The following is an 18,612-nucleotide window of genomic DNA, read 5'->3' as shown; positions in this document are numbered from 1 at the left end:
GCTGGCCGGCGAGCCTCGCCGCTTATCTGCGCTGTTTGGGCCCGGCGAGGCTTGGGAAAGGCAGGCTTCTCCGTCCCCGCCGAGTCAACAGGCGGACCCCGGGCCGCCGGACTATTTCTGTCTTATCAGTGCAGGAATGCGGCAGCCGCGGCGGCTGGCGGGCGGCGGCGGCGGCGGCGGCGTGGGCCGTGGGCCGTCAGGGCAGCCCTGAAGGGGCCCCCTCCCCACTCCGCTCGAGTAGAAGTGTGAGAGAGCCCAGCAGGACTCAGAGGGGAGAGTTGGAGGAAAAAAAAAAAAAAGGCAGAAAAGGGAAAGAAAGAGCAAGAGAGAGAGAGAGAGAGAGTGAGAGGCGCCGCTGAGCCCACCCCGATGGCCGCGGACGAAGTTGCCGGAGGGGCGCGCAAAGCCACGAAAAGCAAACTTTTTGAGTTTCTGGTCCATGGGGTGGTGAGTGGGGGAAAAGTTAGCGGGGGAGGGCGAGCGAGCTGGCTCGGGCTGAATGGAGGGAAGGTCGGGAGAGGCCGGGAGGGGGCTCCCGCTCCCCCCACACCCCACCCCACCCCTCTAGCGGGAGCGCCGCGGCCCAGCGGGCCCGGCCCCAGCCCCGTGCCGGCGCGCCCCGGGGGCGCCCGAACACGTCGTCAGGCGGCTTGGCCGGGGATGGGTGCCCCGGGGCGGGGAAGACAGGCGTTTGCATGGGTTCCTGTCAGGGGCTTGGCGGTAGAACTTGGGGACGGTCTCCCCCAAAGGGGGTGGGTGGGTGGGTGCGTCCCCTGTGGGGACAACCCGATGGGTTGTCTTCCCTTCTTTCCTGGTGGGGCCCAGGTGCGACCCCTGCCCTGGGAGTGGGGGGTGGGACTTGGCATTGCTGTGCTGGGCTGCTTGTTCATCAGTTGGGACAGTGTCTCAGGAGCAAGGAGCAGGTGACCCTGGCGGCCCTGTGAGTGGGAAGCTCTGAGGCTGAACCACCTTTGCATTCGGGCTGAGGGCTCTGGGGCTCTGCCCCTGGCCTCTGCCAATCGGGGCCAGAGAGAGGCCCTCTCTAGGGGCAGACCCCAGGTTAAGGGGTCTGAGGATCCTTTGGCAGCCTCCACCACCAGAAGCTGATGTCCTTAACGCCTCAAAGGTGTGAAGGAAGAGCTGGAGTCAGGGACTGGAGGCCTGGAGACCAAAGGGGCAGGTTTAGAAGGCCCACCGGGAGCCTGAGCAAGCCCAGGGGGCCTGAGGGGGTGGGGACGGGTTGGAAGGGCTGTGGCATAGGAGAGGCAGAGGCTCCAGGACCTGGGACGGCCAGTGGTGCTGAAGCCGGGCAGAAAGGAAGCAGTCAGGTTTACTATGGCCAAATTTGGTTGTGACCCCAAGGAAGGCACATTCTCAGTAAGAGAGGCCAGAGCCCCTAGAATGTTGGCCCTTCGGGCAGATCACCCATCCCTGCTGGCCAGCACAGCCTTCTAGGGGCTCTGGAGGCCTCCCTCTTGGGGTCTCCTTAGCAGATCAGTGAGTACCACCAGCCTCGTTAAATGGGAGAGCAGCTGATGAGGAAAGGGGCTTTCCCAAAGCAGCCTGTCTTCCAGGCCCATGGGTCTCTGGACTAACTTCCAAGGGGTCCCCATGTTGGTTAGCCTCATGACCAGCCCTGATCTTGCTGCCTAGGGTGTCCCAATAAAAGGCCCATCTAGGAGTGAGAGTCTGTACACGTGGATTTTTTTTTTTTTTAACTCAACTCAGTGCTTCAGTTCTTGGGTGGCCTGAGCCCCACTCCCGGTGCCCTGTCTGTGCTGGTGGGGAATGGCGGGCCTGGGCTCCATTCTGGGCCACCACCCTGGAGGTGTGAGTGACAGGGTCAGGTGGGGCGGGGGAGGCAGACACATGGACAGGCAGGTCTCACTGCCGAGGCGGCGATGGGCAGAGACAGCTGGCTGGCTGGGGGTTAGGGTTAGACACAGCACAGGGCAGGAGGGACCGGGGGAGGGGGAGACAGTGCGAGGAGATTCACTAGGCTCAGGGGCAGGGTGCCTCCCTGTTCTGGGGAGCAGCTGCACCCCTGGGGTGGAGTGGGTGGTGCTCAGACAGTATAACAGGGGCACGAGGTCTGCAACCGTGGCTCCCTGATCTCCCTCCTGCTTGACAGCCCCTTGGGCCCTCCCCAGCCCCTCTTCTGGAATGGGATAATGAGGTTTTACGAGTCTGTGGGACACTTCACTCGATGCACTGGGTAGTGGCAAGGGCACACACCTGCCTCACCTGCCTCCCTGTGGCCCCCTGGGAACCCAGACTTCTGACCTCACTGGGGTAGGGTGGGGAGTCTGTAGGATGGGGCCATCTCTGGTGATTCAGGCAGACAGGAAGGGAGAGATAGATGTAAGAGAAAATGTCCATCCTTTTGACCTACCCAAGCCCTCTGGACCACCCATCACCAGTTAAGCCTCATAGCCCCCCCTCAATAGGAGAATCCTGGTAAGGTCTGACCTCAGCCCCTCAAGCTGCTTCTAGCCCTACCTCCAAGCCTTCACCTTGAGAGTAAATTATGCGGATGGGCTAATTCAGCCAAGCCCCTGACGGTAGAGGCTGGGAATCAGAGCAAGGGGACGGGGATTGGGACCGAAGGGTCAAAAGAAGGGGCCCAGAGAGGAAAGTGGGTTGAAGGCAGGGAAGGCAGGACAGCCCTGGAAATGGACTGGGAAGCAGGCAAACGGGAAGGCAGGCGGCAGAAGTCCGGAGCAAGAGAGCCCAGCCCTGAACTAAACGAAAGCAGCAGAGAGCACAAACCCCGGGCCCCTCAGGAAAGGGCCTTGCACGACCTTGGCTAGGTTGCCTCTCTCCTTGAGCCGCGGTTGCCTCATCCGTCAAGTGGGGATAGAAGGCCCCCTCAGTCCGTCTTGCAGAGGAGCGTGTGGATAGGAGCATCCTTTGAAAAGGTTGAAAGGCGCCATTAATATTCATCTTCGCGGCACCTTCCGCAAATCCGAGGCTGGCGATGCCCTGTGCAGTTAGTTGCCTGGCTTCAGTTAGCTTCCTGCAGCGAGACGCAAAGCCACCCCCCCCCCTCCGCCCCCTCCGCCAAAGCCGCGCGGTTCCGGCGCCCCCGCCCCTCCCCACCCCTCCCAGCCCCATCGGCATCGCGCCGTCGGCTGCAGGGTCACGGGCCGGGGGTCTCGGGGTTCGGGGAGGGGGGGGGAGACGCAGCTCCGCGCGCCTGGAGCCCGGAGCCCTGGTTCTGATCGCCGGGTGCCTGTGTCTGCTTCACGCCCCCCCATCCCCCTCCCCAGCGCCCCGGGATGCCGTCTGGAGCCCGGATGCCCCACCAGGGGGCGCCCATGGGCCCCCCGGGCTCCCCGTACATGGGCAGCCCCGCCGTGCGACCCGGCCTGGCCCCCGCGGGCATGGAGCCCGCCCGCAAGCGAGCAGCGCCCCCGCCCGGCCAGAGCCAGGCCCAGAGCCAGGGCCAGCCGGTGCCCACCGCCCCCGCGCGGAGCCGCAGGTAAGCGGGGGTTGGGGGGGGGGGGCGGTGACCAGAGCGGAGGGGGCGGACGCGGGACCCGCAGGGACGGGGTGGGAAGCCCGGGCAAAGAGGGGTCAGCAGGGAGCAGGCGTCCCGGGTGGGATGCTTTCCCAGGAGGTGGGCTGAGGGGGCACTGGCCCGGTTCCTTTGTGTGCCCACACGGTGGAGACAGGCGGTGACCGTCGCGCCCTTCTCCTTGTCACCTGCTCTGTCCCTCTCTGCACCCCAGTGCCCTGGTTCTCGGGGGATGGAGGCGGGGCTGTGGCACCAGGGCTCAGGGCCGAGCTTTAGACTGCGTTTCCTAGCGCGATTGTCCAGTGCGCCTTCCTTAGAAGCGCCCCTGGCTTGACTCCTCGAAAGCCCCACTCCGAATCTTCTTAATCTGAATCCCTGGCCAGTGGCGGGAGAGCCTGGGATTTGCCCCATGGGTGGGCAGTCTCTGCCCCCTGGCGCTCTCTGGTGATTCTTAGGCACTCAAATGTTGAGGAGTTGCCATGGTCTGTCTTCTGGACTGGGTCTGCCCCCAAGCCACCAAGGGCCAGCCTGTTTCCTTGTCTGAGCCAGCCGGTGGCACCCCCAAAAGCCCCTGCTGGTGCCTGGCAAGGAAGATACCCCTGTGGGTTTCACTGTTTAGCCAAACACACATGCTTCCTTTTGCACACCAGATGGAGTCCTATAAAAGGTGCAATATGGATTTTACCTCATTATTAAATATTTTTTTTACATGTCAAGGAAAATTCACCATTTATAGGAAGCCCATGAGGAATTCTTTCCAAAGTGAGTCATTCTTTTGTAGAGTTCCTGATTTATCTTGTACTACTGGAGAGTTTCACAGAGATAGTTTCTTCAAAACAAATCAGCCCTTTAGTGAAACCTGCTTGTCTAGCCTTGAATCGATTTTTGGCCAGGGACGGGGGCAGTGGTTGAGACCACCACACGGGGGCAGTATGCAGCCATTCCCTAGGCTGGGTTCTACTCGCCAAGGGTTTTCTGGGGTTGCTTCTGGGAGTCGGAACCAGCTAGTGGATCCAGCAGAGTCCAAGTCCCAGCTGCTACCCCAGGTCCAGCCCGCCAGCCACACCCAAGAGGGGAACATCCGTACCCACTCTCTCTGGATACCTGTGGGTGTGTCCCTGGGCTCTGCTGGCAGGTCCAAGGGCGTGAGCACACCCTGCCCATCAGGGTCCCCTTCCTAGCCCAGGGTGGCTGGGGTGCTGGTCGTCACCAGCTTCACAGCATCACTTCCTGCTCCTGGGATGGGGCAAGGGGGTCGGCTCCCCTCCCCACCAGCTCAGCCACCTTGGGCTGTGTGCCCCTTTCTCAGAGAAGGGAAAAAAAAAGTCCTCACAATGTATCCCCCCACTCTGTCCTCACCGCTGCCCAGCTTTCCCCAAACGTTTCTGCAGTGCCCCTGCTCCGAGCCCTTCCAAGTCTAATTTCTCTGGCCCTGGGGATGTGGCGGGGCAGAAAAGGGGCTCCCAGGCCGGAGAAAGGACGGAGTCATCTCCGCTCCCCGTGAGAGAACAGAGCCACACACAGCCGGCGGCGTAGCCCCTCGGGTGGGCAGATGAGCGGGCTGTGGGAACCCCAGCCAGGCGGGCTGAGATGTCGGGATAATTTAGCAGGTGGCCTCCTTACTCCCAGATCTGTCGCCATGGTAACCTGGTTTTTTCTTTAAAAAATGTACAGTGCCAAGAGGAGGAAGATGGCTGACAAAATCCTCCCTCAAAGGGTGAGTGCCTTTCACAGCAGCCCCCAGCCCACCCCACCCCCAACCCTTTCCTGCTCCGCCCTCCTCTCCCCTCCTCCCCTCCCCCCTCAGGAGCAGCGCTTCAACATCATAGTCACTTTCACTTTTTTTGTTTAAAAAGATAATTAAGAAATGAGGCTCCCCCAGGGCCAGAAGGACGGGGTGGGACAGAGGGGAGAAGCAGAGCCAGAGAGGGTAGGATCCTGGGTCTGGGTCGGGGGCGCAGATTGAATTCCAGCGGTCTGTAGAGACATAAAGGCAGGGGACAAAGGGGCTGAGAGCTCAGGGACCGCAGGCTGGCAGAGGAGCGAAGGGAACAGAAGCTGGCCGGAGGGCCCAGCAGCACAAGGGGACCCAGGCCGAGCTGGGTCCAGAGAACGGCTGAGACCCCAGCTGGAGCAGAGCATCTGGGTGAGGTGTCACTGTAGGCCCAAGCTGCGACGTCTCCTGTCTCAGGGACCCGAGGGGCCCCTGACCACTTCACAGACGCCCCAGGGAACCCAGAGGCTGTGTGACAGGGGAAAGGACAGGATGAGCAGGTGAAGCCCTAAGCACTTGCTGGCCTCCATGGCTGCTCCGGCCTCCCCTAGTGATGAAACGCATGGATCTCCGTAGTGGTTTTCATCCTTGTAACATCCAGACCTTCATGGCTGGATTCAGAGGTCCCGTCTGCGCTGTCCAAGTTACCTGCCCTGAATGTGGCCAGCTCCCCGCCCGCCACACTCGCACACTCCTGGGGCCACGTGACACCCGCACGTTCCAACCTGCAAGATTGGCTGAGCCCCTGGTTCCCTGCCTCGCTTCCTCCCCGCTTCCAGATCCGGGAGCTGGTCCCAGAGTCCCAGGCTTACATGGACCTCCTGGCGTTTGAGAGGAAGCTGGATCAGACCATTATGAGGAAGCGGGTGGACATCCAGGAGGCTCTGAAGCGGCCCATGAAGGTGCCTTGACTTGGGGGCGGGGTGAGGGCGCCAAGTCCTAGTCCCTGAATGGAAGAAGCTGGGGCTGGCCCCCTGGGGACTGGCTCTGTATGACACTCTGTATCTCTACAGCAAAAGCGCAAGCTGCGTCTTTATATCTCCAATACTTTTAACCCTGCGAAGCCCGATGCCGAGGATTCTGACGGCAGCATTGCCTCCTGGGAGCTGCGGGTGGAGGGGAAGCTCCTGGATGACGTACGTCCTGGCCCAGGTCTCTCCAGGTGTCCTGGGGTGGGTATGGGGCTGAACTTAGGCCGGTACTGGACGTGTGCACCAAGGGCTGGGGAAGTCAGCCCTGGCTGCGGGAGGGTGGTCCAGAGAGACGTGCCCAGGCCTGCTTCTGACTGCGCGGCCCTACCTGGCCAGCCCCCACCCACTCCCAACTCACTCTGCCCCCGTGGGCCCTGTTCCGCGCCCACGGTCCATGCCTCTCCCACAGCCCAGCAAGCAGAAGCGGAAGTTCTCGTCCTTCTTCAAGAGCTTGGTCATTGAGCTGGACAAAGACCTTTATGGCCCTGACAACCACCTCGTGGAGGTAAGAAAGACCCAGACCCCTCCTGCCCTTGAACTGGCCACAGACCACGGTCCTGAAGAACCTAGAATGCAGTCCTGTTAGTGGCGCAGACTTGGATCGGGGACCCCCTTCCCCAGCCCCCCAGTCCTGCACCCAGAGCTCCAAGGCCCCACCAGCTCAGATGGGCCTATGAGGTGACTCAGCTCCTACCCCTGGACAGTGGCACCGGACACCCACCACTCAGGAGACGGATGGGTTCCAGGTGAAGAGGCCAGGGGACCTGAGTGTGCGTTGTACGCTGCTCCTCATGCTGGACTACCAGGTACGTGCCCTCACCCCCAGACACCGCCCCGCACCCCCCATCCCCCCCAGCATCCCGCCTCCTGTACCCTTCTCCTGGCTGGGGTGGGCCTTGGCTTGCAAGCTGTTATGCCCTGAGAGACCCCGTTCTCCCCTCCACCCTGCCTGCTCCAGAAGCTTGTTTCCAAGGAGCCCAGGCCCCGCAGCCCCTGAGTTCCGAGCCCCTCCCGCTGTCTTTTTGTCTCATTTTCTCACGGCCTCCTTGGTCCAGCCTCCCCAGTTCAAACTGGATCCCCGCCTGGCCCGACTGCTGGGATTGCACACACAGAGCCGCTCGGCCATCGTCCAGGCCCTGTGGCAATATGTGAAGACCAACCGGCTGCAGGACTCCCATGACAAGGAATACATCAACGGCGACAAGTATTTCCAGCAGGTACCCTCTCCCCGAGCCTGGGGCCATGGGGAGGGGAAAGGCCTCTGCTCAGGAACACCACCCTGCCTCCTTGACTCCATTGGGAATGATCTCAGAGCCGGAGACCTGGCTTCCCATCTGGGCTCTGCCACGACACCACCCTGTGCTGCAGCCTGCCCGTCTCAGCCCCCCCACCCCCGAGGTGAGGAAGGTCGGGAACCCCAGAAAGCTAGCAGCTCTGGGGAACATGTTCTTGGCACCTGGAGCTAGGGCCCCCAGGTTCTGGCCCTGGGTCCAGACACCGGGTCCATCACTTAGCTGTTTGCAGCCTTGTTCCTTATCTTCACCACGCCTGTCCCGTCTCACCCGCTGGGCAGTTAGGAGAATCAAACTGCTGTGGAAGTGATTCTGCCAAACTAGAGATTATTATTAATATAACTTTAAAATAAATACCACAGGTAGACTTGAGTGGTGAAAACAACAGTCGATGTTTATTGAGCACTCACCGCATGCCAGGCGCTGCTTCAGGCACTTTGTGTATAACTGACGCATTTAATTCTAACAAGCCCCCTGAGATCAGTGCCTCTGCCTTTGGCTCCCAGAGATGGAGAGACCGAGGCCGAGGTGTGAAGTTGAGAGGCTCGGGGTTGCGCCGTGAGCGGTGGAAGCAGGCCTCAGGCCCAGGGCTGGCCTCCCCCGTGAGAGGTGGCTGCTTGGGGGGCCTTTTGAGAACGGAGGCTCTTTTGAGCGCAGAGCAGGGAACTTCTCTCCTACTGCAGATTTTTGACTGTCCCCGGCTGAAGTTTTCTGAGATTCCCCAGCGCCTCACAGCCCTTCTGCTGCCCCCTGACCCAATTGTCATCAACCATGTCATCAGGTGAGGCCCCCCAACCCTGCTCCTCAGAGCTGGGAGTCACTGTGGTGGTCCCGCGCCCCCCCCCACCCCGTCCCTCGCTCTGCCCACCCCCCGCATCAGGCCTCGGGGGCCCTTGGCCTCCGTTGGGGCAGCACGTACGCCAAGGGCTGGCCTTCCCTGGCAGCGTGGACCCGTCGGACCAGAAGAAGACGGCGTGCTACGACATTGACGTGGAAGTGGAGGAGCCCCTGAAGGGACAGATGAGCAGCTTCCTGCTGTCCACGGCCAACCAGCAGGAGATCAGCGCTCTGGACAGTAAGGTGGGGCTGGAGCCTGGCACTGCAACAGGACGGTGACCCGACGGTGACACATGCGCAGACACAGCAGGACGAGGACATGGGAGAGGACGGGGAGGGGCCCTGCCCTTGGGACTTGGAGCTCTACCCGCGCCCCCTTCTCGGGGACTGCCCTTCCAGGGGACAGCGGCAAGCCCCCCGCCACGCCCCCCGCCCCCGCTTCTCCCATCTCAGCCTGGCCAGGTGAGAGCATGTGTCTTTCTACCTGCAGATCCACGAGACGATTGAGTCCATCAACCAGCTCAAGATCCAGAGGGACTTCATGCTGAGCTTCTCCAGAGACCCCAAGGGCTACATCCAGGACCTCCTCCGCTCCCAGAGTCGGGACCTCAAGGTGAAGGGGGCCTCGGGGGGCGCTGGGTAGGAGACAAGCATGCCGGGGAGACAGTGAACGTCGTGCGGGGGTGTCCAGGCTCAGGATGACCCTGCTGCTCCCTCCCAGGTGATGACAGACGTGGCGGGCAACCCGGAGGAGGAGCGCCGGGCTGAGTTCTACCACCAGCCTTGGTCCCAGGAGGCCGTCAGCCGCTACTTCTACTGCAAGGTGTGAGCCCGCCCCCCGCCCCCAGCGCCCTCGGCTCCCCGCTCACCCCCAGAGAAACCCCCACCCTACCCCTGGCTGCATGGGGCCGTCCCAGCTCCCAGATGCTCCTCCAGGCGGGTGGGGCCTGTCACTCACCAGCAACTGGTCACCTGCGCCTGCTCTCCTTTCCTTACAGATCCAGCAGCGCAGGCAGGAGCTGGAGCAGTCGCTGGTCGTACGCAACACCTAGGCGCGCTGGGGAATCGTGCCGCTGAGGGTCCCCGGCCCTGCCCCGGCCTGTCCCCTGGGGCCTGGCTGTCACCCCCGAAGCCTTGTGGGCGAGGCAGGGGCTGGATTAAAGGTCATTTACCTGATAACAGCCGTGTGGTCATTGGCAACTAGGGTGGGAGGAGGATTGGGGGCGCCAGGGAGAGGGCAGTGGGTCCCTCCGGGAAGCTCCCCACCCTCTCCCTCAGAGTCTCCTTACTCCCATTTTTCCTAGACCTAAAAACAGTTTGGCAGAAGACACTTTTAATAACATTTTCTTATTAAAAAAAAAAACACAGCAGCGAGCTCTCCCATCTGTCCGTGCACCTTGCCTCCCCGGGCGGGGGCCGGCAGGGGCTGTGTGTGGAGGTGCGGGGCCCGAGCACTCTAGGTGCTGTTGGCCTGCTCCTGCTCGAACAGGGCCATGGCCAGCTGCGCGCGGCCCCCCAGCCCCTCCAGGTTGCTGAGGCGGCACCGGTGGTAGAGTTCCTCGCTGAGCCGAGGGCTGCAGTCCCGTAGGGAGAACTTCTGCACCAGCCCTGGCTCCACGGCCCGGAAAAGGTGGAGCCCTGAGAACCGGAGGAAAACATCCATCACCTCCAGCCCCTCCAGGGCTTCCTCCTCTTCCTGGCCTGCCAGGTCGGCGGCCAGCCGGGCTCGGGCAGCCAGGTAGTCCGCGTTGTAGAAGCAGCCCTCTGCCGAAGCCTGCCGGTCAAACCTGCCCCCTCCAGCAGCCCCCCGGGCAGGGTCTGCACCCGGAGGGGATGGGGGGTCGGGGCCAGCCCCTGGGGGCGGTCTCTGTGGTGCCAGGGCGGGGTTGAACTCCTGGAAGTGGACCGGGAAGAAGGCCTGCCAGCCGGAGATGGCGTTCATGCGGCAGCGGTTAAGGACCTCGGGCCCCGGCCTGGTCCACACGGTGGCGAGGAAGAAGAGCGTGTCCACGGGGTGCTTCTTGGAGACCACGTCCATGAGCCGCACCTGGGAAGGTGCCTCCGCTCGCACAGCGAGCCAGGCCAGCCTCGTCCCGGGGTATCGTCGTTCCAGCTCGGCCGCTGCCACCTTCACCCCGACGAACGGGTCTGGGGCCCCTCGGCCCCCTTCCCGCGGCCCGTAGACCAGCAACAGGGTGAGTAAGGCATGCTCTCGGGGTTCCAGGACCCCGGCCGCAAAGGCCTCCAGGAACGTGGGGGCCGCGGCAGCCTCGGCAGCCTGCAGCGGCAGCACCAGCTGCACGCGCGTGGCCTCGGTGACGTAGGGCATGGGCAGGATCTCCACGCGGCTCAGCGGCCGCAGCAGGCTGACCCTGCGCGCCAGCGCCCGCCGGTGCCCCCGCTGCGTCACGGCCTCCAGCAGCAGGTCCAGCGTGTACTCCATGCCCCGTGCTGGGTCAAAGCGCCGGTAGCCGTTGAGCAGCCGCTGCTTCTGGAAGCGCAGGCGGGGCTGGTAGCGCCGGTTCAGCTGCTCCAGGGCCGTCTCCACAGCGTCGCCCACGTCTGCCCTGCTCGCCCCTTGCAGGGGGCACTTGGGGGCCCCGTCCACGCAGGAGAAGGTGTGCTGCTCTGTGAAGTAGTCCCAGCCCAGCACCTCAAAACGAGAGTGCGGCGTGAAGGGGGCCGGGAGCCCAAGGGGCCAGCTCAGCCCCGCCTCGCCCTCAGGGGTCAGCGCGGTCAGGTTCCGGATCTGAGCCTAGAGCAGGAGGGACGCCCCGTTAGTGCCTGGCGAGGGAGTCGGGACCCCAGCTCGCTCCAGCGTCCTGGGTTCTGAGGTCTGTCCTGACTCCATCAACACTCAGTGAGGCCAGGCGCTGAACGGCCTGTATTTGACAGCCTGTCTGTATGGGGCACACGGACCCACCATCCACACACAGCTGCTGTGGGGAGGAAGATGGGGTGGGCAGAGTGCCACTGTGGAGGGCAGGGGACCCTGACATCTGGGGCTCCACGGACTTTCTCTTCCTCACTCACAGGACTCACGCTCTCTTCACAGAAGGAGACCTTTGTTTTCACCTGGATCCCACCTCGGACAACCCCCTGCCATCAACTAGAGCATTCTTCTACCTTCTGCCCTTCGGCGTTTTAAGGACAGTGCTAGAAGTCCAGGGACTGCGGGGTTTCGGCGAGGCATTACTGGAGAGGAGAGAAACCCTTCTGGTGCCAAGCCTGCTCCTCAGAGCTCTCCTGCAGATCCTCTCAGGTGAACCCACATCGTGCCAGGAGCTTTCAGCCAGAGCACCCCGAGCCCCTTCTCCCTGGGGTGCTTTTCAATGAGGTTTGATCGGTACAGTCAGCCTCCTTCTGCCTTGGCCCGCCTCCCCTCTTGCTCCTACGTGAGCCTGGACATCTGAAGCACCCTCTGACCTGCAGCCCTGGGCCCCCGGCTCACCTGCAGCTGTTCTATTTCACTGTAGGCCCGCTCCAGCTCCAGAGCACTGAAGCGCTTGTGGAGGCGGTACATGAGGGTTCCCTCGGAGACAGGGTGCACCGCGAAGGCACTCAGGAAAGCTAAGCTGCTCTCCGTCTCGGGGTCCCTATTTTTGGCCAGTTCAAACGAGCGATACCGCTGCCCCTGGGGGACCATGAAACCAATCAGTGCCACACAGGGAGGAACTGCCTGGCCCAACCACCCTTGACCACCCTTGGCGCTCACACCTGTGACTGCCACTGCCGCCGAGGCAGCCAGAAGGGCATAGGAGCTCATTCTGGGGTCCCCTCAACCTTCACCTTACTCTCACCGGATTCTGGAAAAGAGAGCGCTTGCTAGGCAGCTAGGATGACCTCGTCTCCCAAAGAATCCTGCTGTTTCTCAAAAGAATGAAAGCCGAGAGCCAGCAGAGACGGCCAGGACTCCGGTGGAGGAGGAGGGCCCCTCTGGGATTGTCCCCTCTTCTCCAACCAACAGGGAGGCTCCCGGGCCACCCTCCTCCTCCAGGAGAGCGGGCCCCTCAAGGGCACTCCCAGGTCACTGGAGACGGTGCACGTGTTGGGAGGAGGGCGAGGGGCCAGATGGGGGCAGACTGGTGAGGAAGGGACACCTTTCAGGCTTGCTCAGAAGGTCCCCGACAAGACGCCACTTTTGACGCTCCAGGGATCTAAGGCTGCCAGAGGTGGGCAAGGGAGAGTGAGAGGGGCGATTGGGGCTGAGGGCACAACGACCACCCCAGGAGCTGCGGGGAAAGAGCCAGCAGCCCCCCAGCCTCGAGACCAGCTGTTGGTCTCTGCTAATTTGTAGGGGATGAGGACTAACTTGAAAGTGCCTTCACCTGGTGTTGCGAGACACAGCCGATGCCCAGAGAGTCAATGAGGCAGCGGCCGAGCCACTCGTCAGGTCGGGCACTGAGAATGTCTCCACGGCAGCCATCCAGATGTGGCCGCAGCCGAAGCAGGAGGCTCCGTGACAACAGGTAGCCAAAGCCCCCGTGGCAGTACCGGGCCTGCTCGCCAGCGCCGATGAACTCCTCTGCCCGGCCCAGGTACAGGTCCTGGTTGATGCTGAGGTGGCCGGCCAGGGCCGCCAGGCGGGGGGCCTGCACGTACGTGTCGTCCTGCATGATGAAGAACCAGTCGTAGTCGGCCCCGAAGTGCGTGTGAAGATGGCGCAGGGTCTCAGACATGAGCCAGGCTGGCCGTTCGTCCCCGTGAGATACCACCTGCATCCCTGCTGGGGTCCGGGCCCCTCGCTGCCCAGTGAAGTAGAGCAACCGGGGGAAGTGGTGGGCCACCGTACGGTTCACAGCCACAGCCAGAGTGGACAGCGTGGCCCGGGAGGTCAGGACAGCCACCAGCAACCGCTCGCGAGAGCCCAGCTCCGTCTGGATGTACCGAGTCCTGCGGGGAGACCAGTGTGCCAGGGTCAACTCCCTAATCTTTAGGAACCCAGCGTGTCCAGTGTATACCTTCCCCGGGGAATTAGTGAGTTGGGGATGAGATGAGAAGGGGGAGACCTCCTCATCAACACTAATGAGCTACTGGTGAGAGCATCTACTGAGTAGCTGACACTGGAACTGATCTCGGGGAGAGGTGGACCCAGGATGGATTAGATGGATTAGATGCAACTCCTGCCCTGCTGAAGAACATCCAACCACTAACTTAACACCAATGGGTGAGGCTTTCTCAGGCCTGAGGAGGAGGAAAAAAAACTGGAACCATGATGGTAAATAAGGCAGAGAACTGCTTCAGGGAGGCTAACGACGATTACCAGTGACCACAGATAGGATGTGGAGGCAAGGACTCGGAGCAACCCTGAAGTGGGGTGTGGGGATGATGCACACACGTGCACGTTAACTCACCTGAGCACCTTCTTGTAGGGCTTGTTGGGATCCCTGTAGTAGGGGACAATCCGCGGTTTGAAGTCTTCGTCGCTTTGGTCAAGCTGAGTTCTTGAGTCTAGACTCTGTGGCCCTCCGGCTTTCCCCACAGCCTCTACGCAGGGATCATCCCCCTCCCCCTGGATCCAGGACACCCTCAAGAGGCTCAGGCTGCACCCCAGAGACAGCCCTAGGATGAGGGGCAGTGCTGGTCGCAGCAGAGCCAACACTGAGCTCAGCCGCATGGCGGTGGGCCCTGCCATGTGTGTGCCCTGGAGGGCACAGCCTCAAGAGATCAATCAGTGACCAACAGACTCTTTCAACAAGGGAGCCTGGGGCCAGTGAGGTCAACAAGAGAACAAGGTTGTGTTTGCTTCTGGGCCCAGGATCCCAAGAAACTCCTGCCTTGTCTTCTGCTGTCAAGGTGCTGGTTCTAACCCTCAGTCCAAATGGTAGTAAATGTTAGAATCAATTTCACCCACCAACAGTGGGGTCCTCTAGTCCAGAAGAGAAAGAAGCAAGACTCAGTCCTGCCAAACCCAACCCCCAAAGAAGGACTACATACATCTGGTAACACTATCTAAGCAGAGAGATGGCAGCAACTGATAAAGCTGGGGTTAGGGAAAAGCACATTGGCCATCAAAACACCAGCACCCAGCTAGAGGAACCTAACTCCACAGGCCTTTCTCAAAGAGCATCTGGGAGGAGCATACATCTCACTCACTCACTGAAGGGGCTGCCGACCCCTGGGAAGTCACAGAGATGGAGCCCAGGCCTTCCTACTCTCTTGACCCGCGTTAAGGAAACACTCGGGCCAGAGGAACCCCTCCCCCTGGCAGTCAGGAGCGGTCAGGAGCCACTGGCACCGCGCACAGACGTTCTGCCCCACCTAATGAGGTGGAGGGATGTGGTGACTCAGCACGGAGGACAGCCTCAGAGGAGCACAAAAGCTGATGGAGCTGCTGGGCAGGGCATTCTTCTCTGAACCCCCGGTGCTGAGAGCCCGAGGCTGCCCACCATCCTCCAAGAAGAGACCGGGCCGGTGACAAGCCACTCCGGCTGTTGTCAAGAGCGATTCGGTGGCTGCCTTTTCCCAAGGCCCCAGGCACCCGAAGCAAAGCGAGAGGACTACAAGAAGCTGGCGCGGGCGGACGGATGCTCGGGTGTCAAGCCCGGCAACTCCCCGCCCCACGTCTCTTTCTCCGCCGTTACAGACCAGCTTCAGGCCTAAGAAAGGAGGCCCAGAGCGAGCTTGAGCCGTTCTTCTTGCAGCAGAAATAAGAACTGGTTGCGTCACGGGCTGTCAGAGGAAGGGGGGGCAGGGAGGCTCCGTTCGAGCGACGCGGGGAGAGGAGGGCAAAGACCCCGCTCTCAGGTTCGACTGGGCGGCGGACACCCAGGGGACACGCCGGGGGCCCGCCGAAGGGGGGCCCCTGCTCCGGGCCGGGGGCGACGGCGGGCCGATAATAAGGGGCGGCCGCCGGCCGGCGTATGGCCGGTCCCGGGGAGCTCCGGGGGGCGAGGACGTGGAGCTGGGACCGGAGCTGGGGTCGCTCTTGTGGAGCGACGCCCCCTTGCAGGATTGTGGGGAAGGACGCGAAGGGGAGAACAGACCCCAGAGCTCCGCCGAAGCGCCGGCTCCGCCACCGCAGCCGCTGCCACCTCACAGCCCGGCCCACTCCTTCCTTTTCCGCTCGCTGTCAGTCCCCGTCTCTATGGTGACCGCATCCGGCCGCTCGCTCCGCCTTTGCGCTCTCTATGGTCGTCCCGCCCCAACTCGGCGCCGCCTGCGGGCCGGGGTAGGTGACTTGCTCATCCCGCCCACCCTCCGCCCTCCTCCGCCCGGAGCCGGCCCGCGTTCCGCAGCCCCTGATGCGAGTGGACCCAGCCTGAATCCGAAGATGACCCAGATCTTCAACCTCGACTCCCTTCTACCCTAGGAAAAATCTCTTCTCCCCTTCGATGAGCGCGTTTCTACCTCCTTGGGCTACTGCCCCCAGCGGGCTTCCGGAACCCAGTTACCTACTCAAGTTATTTCAGAAATGTTTGTTGTTTGCCTTCTAAGTTCCAGACCCATGGTTGATGAGGTGGGCATGGTCCCTGCCCTCAGTTGGAGACGGGTATTAAACACACATTGACAAAAAAAAAATAAAAATAAAAATAAACATTTAAGTTTAGGTCGAAATTACAAACTGTCCAAAGTACCATGCAGAAAAGTAAAGACTCCAGTGGAGAAGTGTGGCAGGAAGAATTAAACTGAGGATTTGGGAATGCTGCGATCGAAAATTCAGTATGTTACCCGGGCAGAAAGAGGAAGCCCGGAAAGAGGAAGACTGGCCCAAGAACTCGGAAGCCAAAGCAGCTAAGGCTGCTGAGTGAGGGGACAACAGGTTAAGAGAAGCTGGAAGTCAGGTGGGCCTTCAAGCAACTATGGTGGGTTCCCACCCAGGATGGCACATTTCTAGGGGGCAATTTGGAAATGCAGGAAGGCAGCTTTGTTGTCAAAGAATTGAGGGGAGAATGCTACATGTACATTGCAAGATTGTATCGCATTAGAATTGTTTTACACAGCTTTCAAATGTCCTACAAAGATTCATTTTAGAGGGGGAAAAATGGTTAAAATCAACTACTTTTTGAGTCTGTGTTTTATATGTAACAATTAAGTAATTTTGCAGGGTTGTAACGTGTGCTGAATTTTCAAAGAATGTTAACTATATTGTAAATGGAAAGAAGCCTGTACTTGAGTTTTGTCCCTTGAATGTACTTGTTACCATTTTGTAACAAGTGAGTGACTAATGATGTTTTCCAGCACAGGGAAGTAACTTTTCTTGTGAAGGATTTCCTTTTCTTTCTTCTGTTATCATTACACTGTAATTTTTTGAAATTTATGTATGTAGTTAGGTTGTCACAAACAAACTTTATTTCAAAAGAGGAAAAGAGGTGTTACTTGAAAAGTTCCTCATTAAAAGAGAACATTGGGGCTGGTAGAGTCAGGAACAGGTTCTAGGAGGCACGTGGGATGGAACACAGCAGCCGGGTTCCCCTTCACTGTGTTTTGGTCTTACGCTCAGATTGACTGCAATTTGGTCTCCCCTCAGCAACTGGCACAGGGTAGGTGGTAAATGGTTTTTAGGCTCCAGACCAGCATCGTCCATTAGAAATACAATGTGAGCCATATATGTAAACTTTAAATATTCTGGGGCTATGGGAAATAGATGGGGAAACAGTGGAAACAGTGTCAGACTTTATTTTTCTGGGCTCCAAAATCACTACAGATGGTGACTGCAGCCATGAAATTAAAAGACGCTTACTCCTTAGAAGGAAAGTTATGACCAACCTAGATAGCATATTCAAAAGCAGAGACATTACTTTGCCAACAAAGGTCCATCTAGTCAAGGCTATGGTTTTTCCTGTGGTCATGTATGGATGTGAGAGTTGGACTGTGAAGGCTGAGCGCCAAAGAATTGATGGTTTTGAACTGTGGTGTTGGAGAAGACTCTTGAGAGTCCCTTGGACTGCAAGGAGATCCAACCAGTCCATTCTAAAGGAGATCAGCCCTGGGATTTCTTTGGAAGGAATGATGCTGAAGCTGAAACTCCAGTACTTTGGCCACCTCATGCGAAGAGTTGACTCATTGGAAAAGACTCTGATGCTGGGAGGGATTGGGGGCAGGAGGAGAAGGGGATGACAGAGGATGAGATGGCTGGATGGCATCACTGACTCGATGGACATGAGTCTGAGTGAACTCCTGGAGTTGGTGATGGACAGGGAGGCCTGGTGTGCTGCGATTCATGGGGTTGCAAAGAGTCGGACCCGACTGAGCGACTGATCTGATCTGATCTGATGCTGTTTAGGTGCTCAGTCATATCCGACTCTTCATGGCCCCTTGGACTGTAGCCCATTAGGTTCCTCTGTCCATGGATTTTCCCAGGCAAGAATACTGGAGTCGGTTGCCATTTCCTACTAAGAGTGGGATTACTGGATCATCTGGCAACTGTATTTTTAGTTTTTTAAGCAACCTCTGTACTATTCTCCATAGGAGCTGCAATGGTTTACATTCCTACCAATACTGTAGGAGGGTTCTCTTTTTTCCACACCCCCTCCAGAGTTTTAATTATTTGTAGATTTTTTTGATGATGGCCATTCTGACAGGTGTGAAGTGATACCTCACATTGTATCATTTCTCTAATAATTAGTGATGTTAAACTTTTCATGTGGCCACATTTTTTTTAAAAAGCAAATAAACAGGTGAAATTAATATTTTATATTAAATATATCCCAAATATTAACATTTGACCACGTTGTTGTTCAGTTGCTCAGTCATGTCCAACTCTTTGAGACTCCATGGACTGTAGCACGCCACACTTCCCTGTCCTTCACCATCTCCTGGAGCCCACTCAAACTCATGTCCATTGAGTCAGTGATGCCATCCAACCATCTTGTCTTCTTGTCCCCTTCTCCTCCTGCCTTCAATCTTTCCCAGCATCAGGGTCTTTTCCAGTGAGTCAGTTCTTTGCATCAGGTGGCCAAAGTATTGGAGCTTCAGCATCAGTCCTTCCAATGAATATTTAGGATTGATTTCCTTTAGGATTGACTGGTTTGATCTCCTTTCTGTCCAAGGGACTCTCAACAGTCTTTTCCAATGCCACAATTTGAAGGCATCAAGTCTTTGGCACTCAGCCTTCTTTATGGTCCAACTCTCACATCCATACATGACTACTGGAAAAACCATAGCTTTGATTAGACAGACCTTTGTCAGCAAAGTAATGTCTTTGCTTTTTAATATGCTGTCTAGGTTGGTCATAGCTTTTCTTCCAAGGAGAAGAAATTTCATGGCTGCAGTCACCAT

General features: G+C 59.2%; 2 protein-coding genes and 1 non-coding gene across 3 annotated transcripts; 1 reads left to right on the top strand and 2 right to left on the bottom strand.

Annotated features, from left to right (window-relative positions):
• Nucleotides 1–217: 217 nt before the first annotated feature.
• SMARCD3 (SWI/SNF related, matrix associated, actin dependent regulator of chromatin, subfamily d, member 3) lies at nucleotides 218–9,567 on the top strand (the record flags this gene model as incomplete). Its single annotated transcript, NM_001078154.1, is given in 13 exon segments — nucleotides 218–447; nucleotides 3,270–3,481; nucleotides 5,192–5,234; nucleotides 6,071–6,193; nucleotides 6,305–6,427; nucleotides 6,672–6,767; nucleotides 6,967–7,068; nucleotides 7,318–7,479; nucleotides 8,238–8,335; nucleotides 8,499–8,634; nucleotides 8,882–9,004; nucleotides 9,113–9,214; nucleotides 9,390–9,567. Coding segments are annotated over 13 exon segments (1,452 nt in total). The 3' UTR covers nucleotides 9,444–9,567.
• Nucleotides 9,568–9,707: 140 nt separating this feature from the next.
• On the bottom strand, nucleotides 9,708–14,155 carry CHPF2 (chondroitin polymerizing factor 2). Its single transcript, NM_001206923.1, is given in 4 exon segments — nucleotides 9,708–11,146; nucleotides 11,843–12,025; nucleotides 12,720–13,284; nucleotides 13,746–14,155. Coding segments are annotated over 4 exon segments (2,328 nt in total). The 5' UTR covers nucleotides 14,027–14,155; the 3' UTR covers nucleotides 9,708–9,847.
• On the bottom strand, nucleotides 9,991–10,108 carry MIR671 (microRNA mir-671). Its single transcript, NR_030989.1, has one exon. It is a non-coding gene; the product is annotated as a microRNA mir-671 (primary transcript).
• Nucleotides 14,156–18,612: the final 4,457 nt, after the last annotated feature.

Source organism: Bos taurus, chromosome 4 (genome assembly GCF_002263795.3).
Source record: "Bos taurus isolate L1 Dominette 01449 registration number 42190680 breed Hereford chromosome 4, ARS-UCD2.0, whole genome shotgun sequence".
Taxonomy (NCBI): domain Eukaryota; kingdom Metazoa; phylum Chordata; class Mammalia; order Artiodactyla; family Bovidae; genus Bos; species Bos taurus.
Note: the sequence above shows the minus strand (reverse complement) of the source record. Positions and strands in the feature narration are given on the sequence as shown.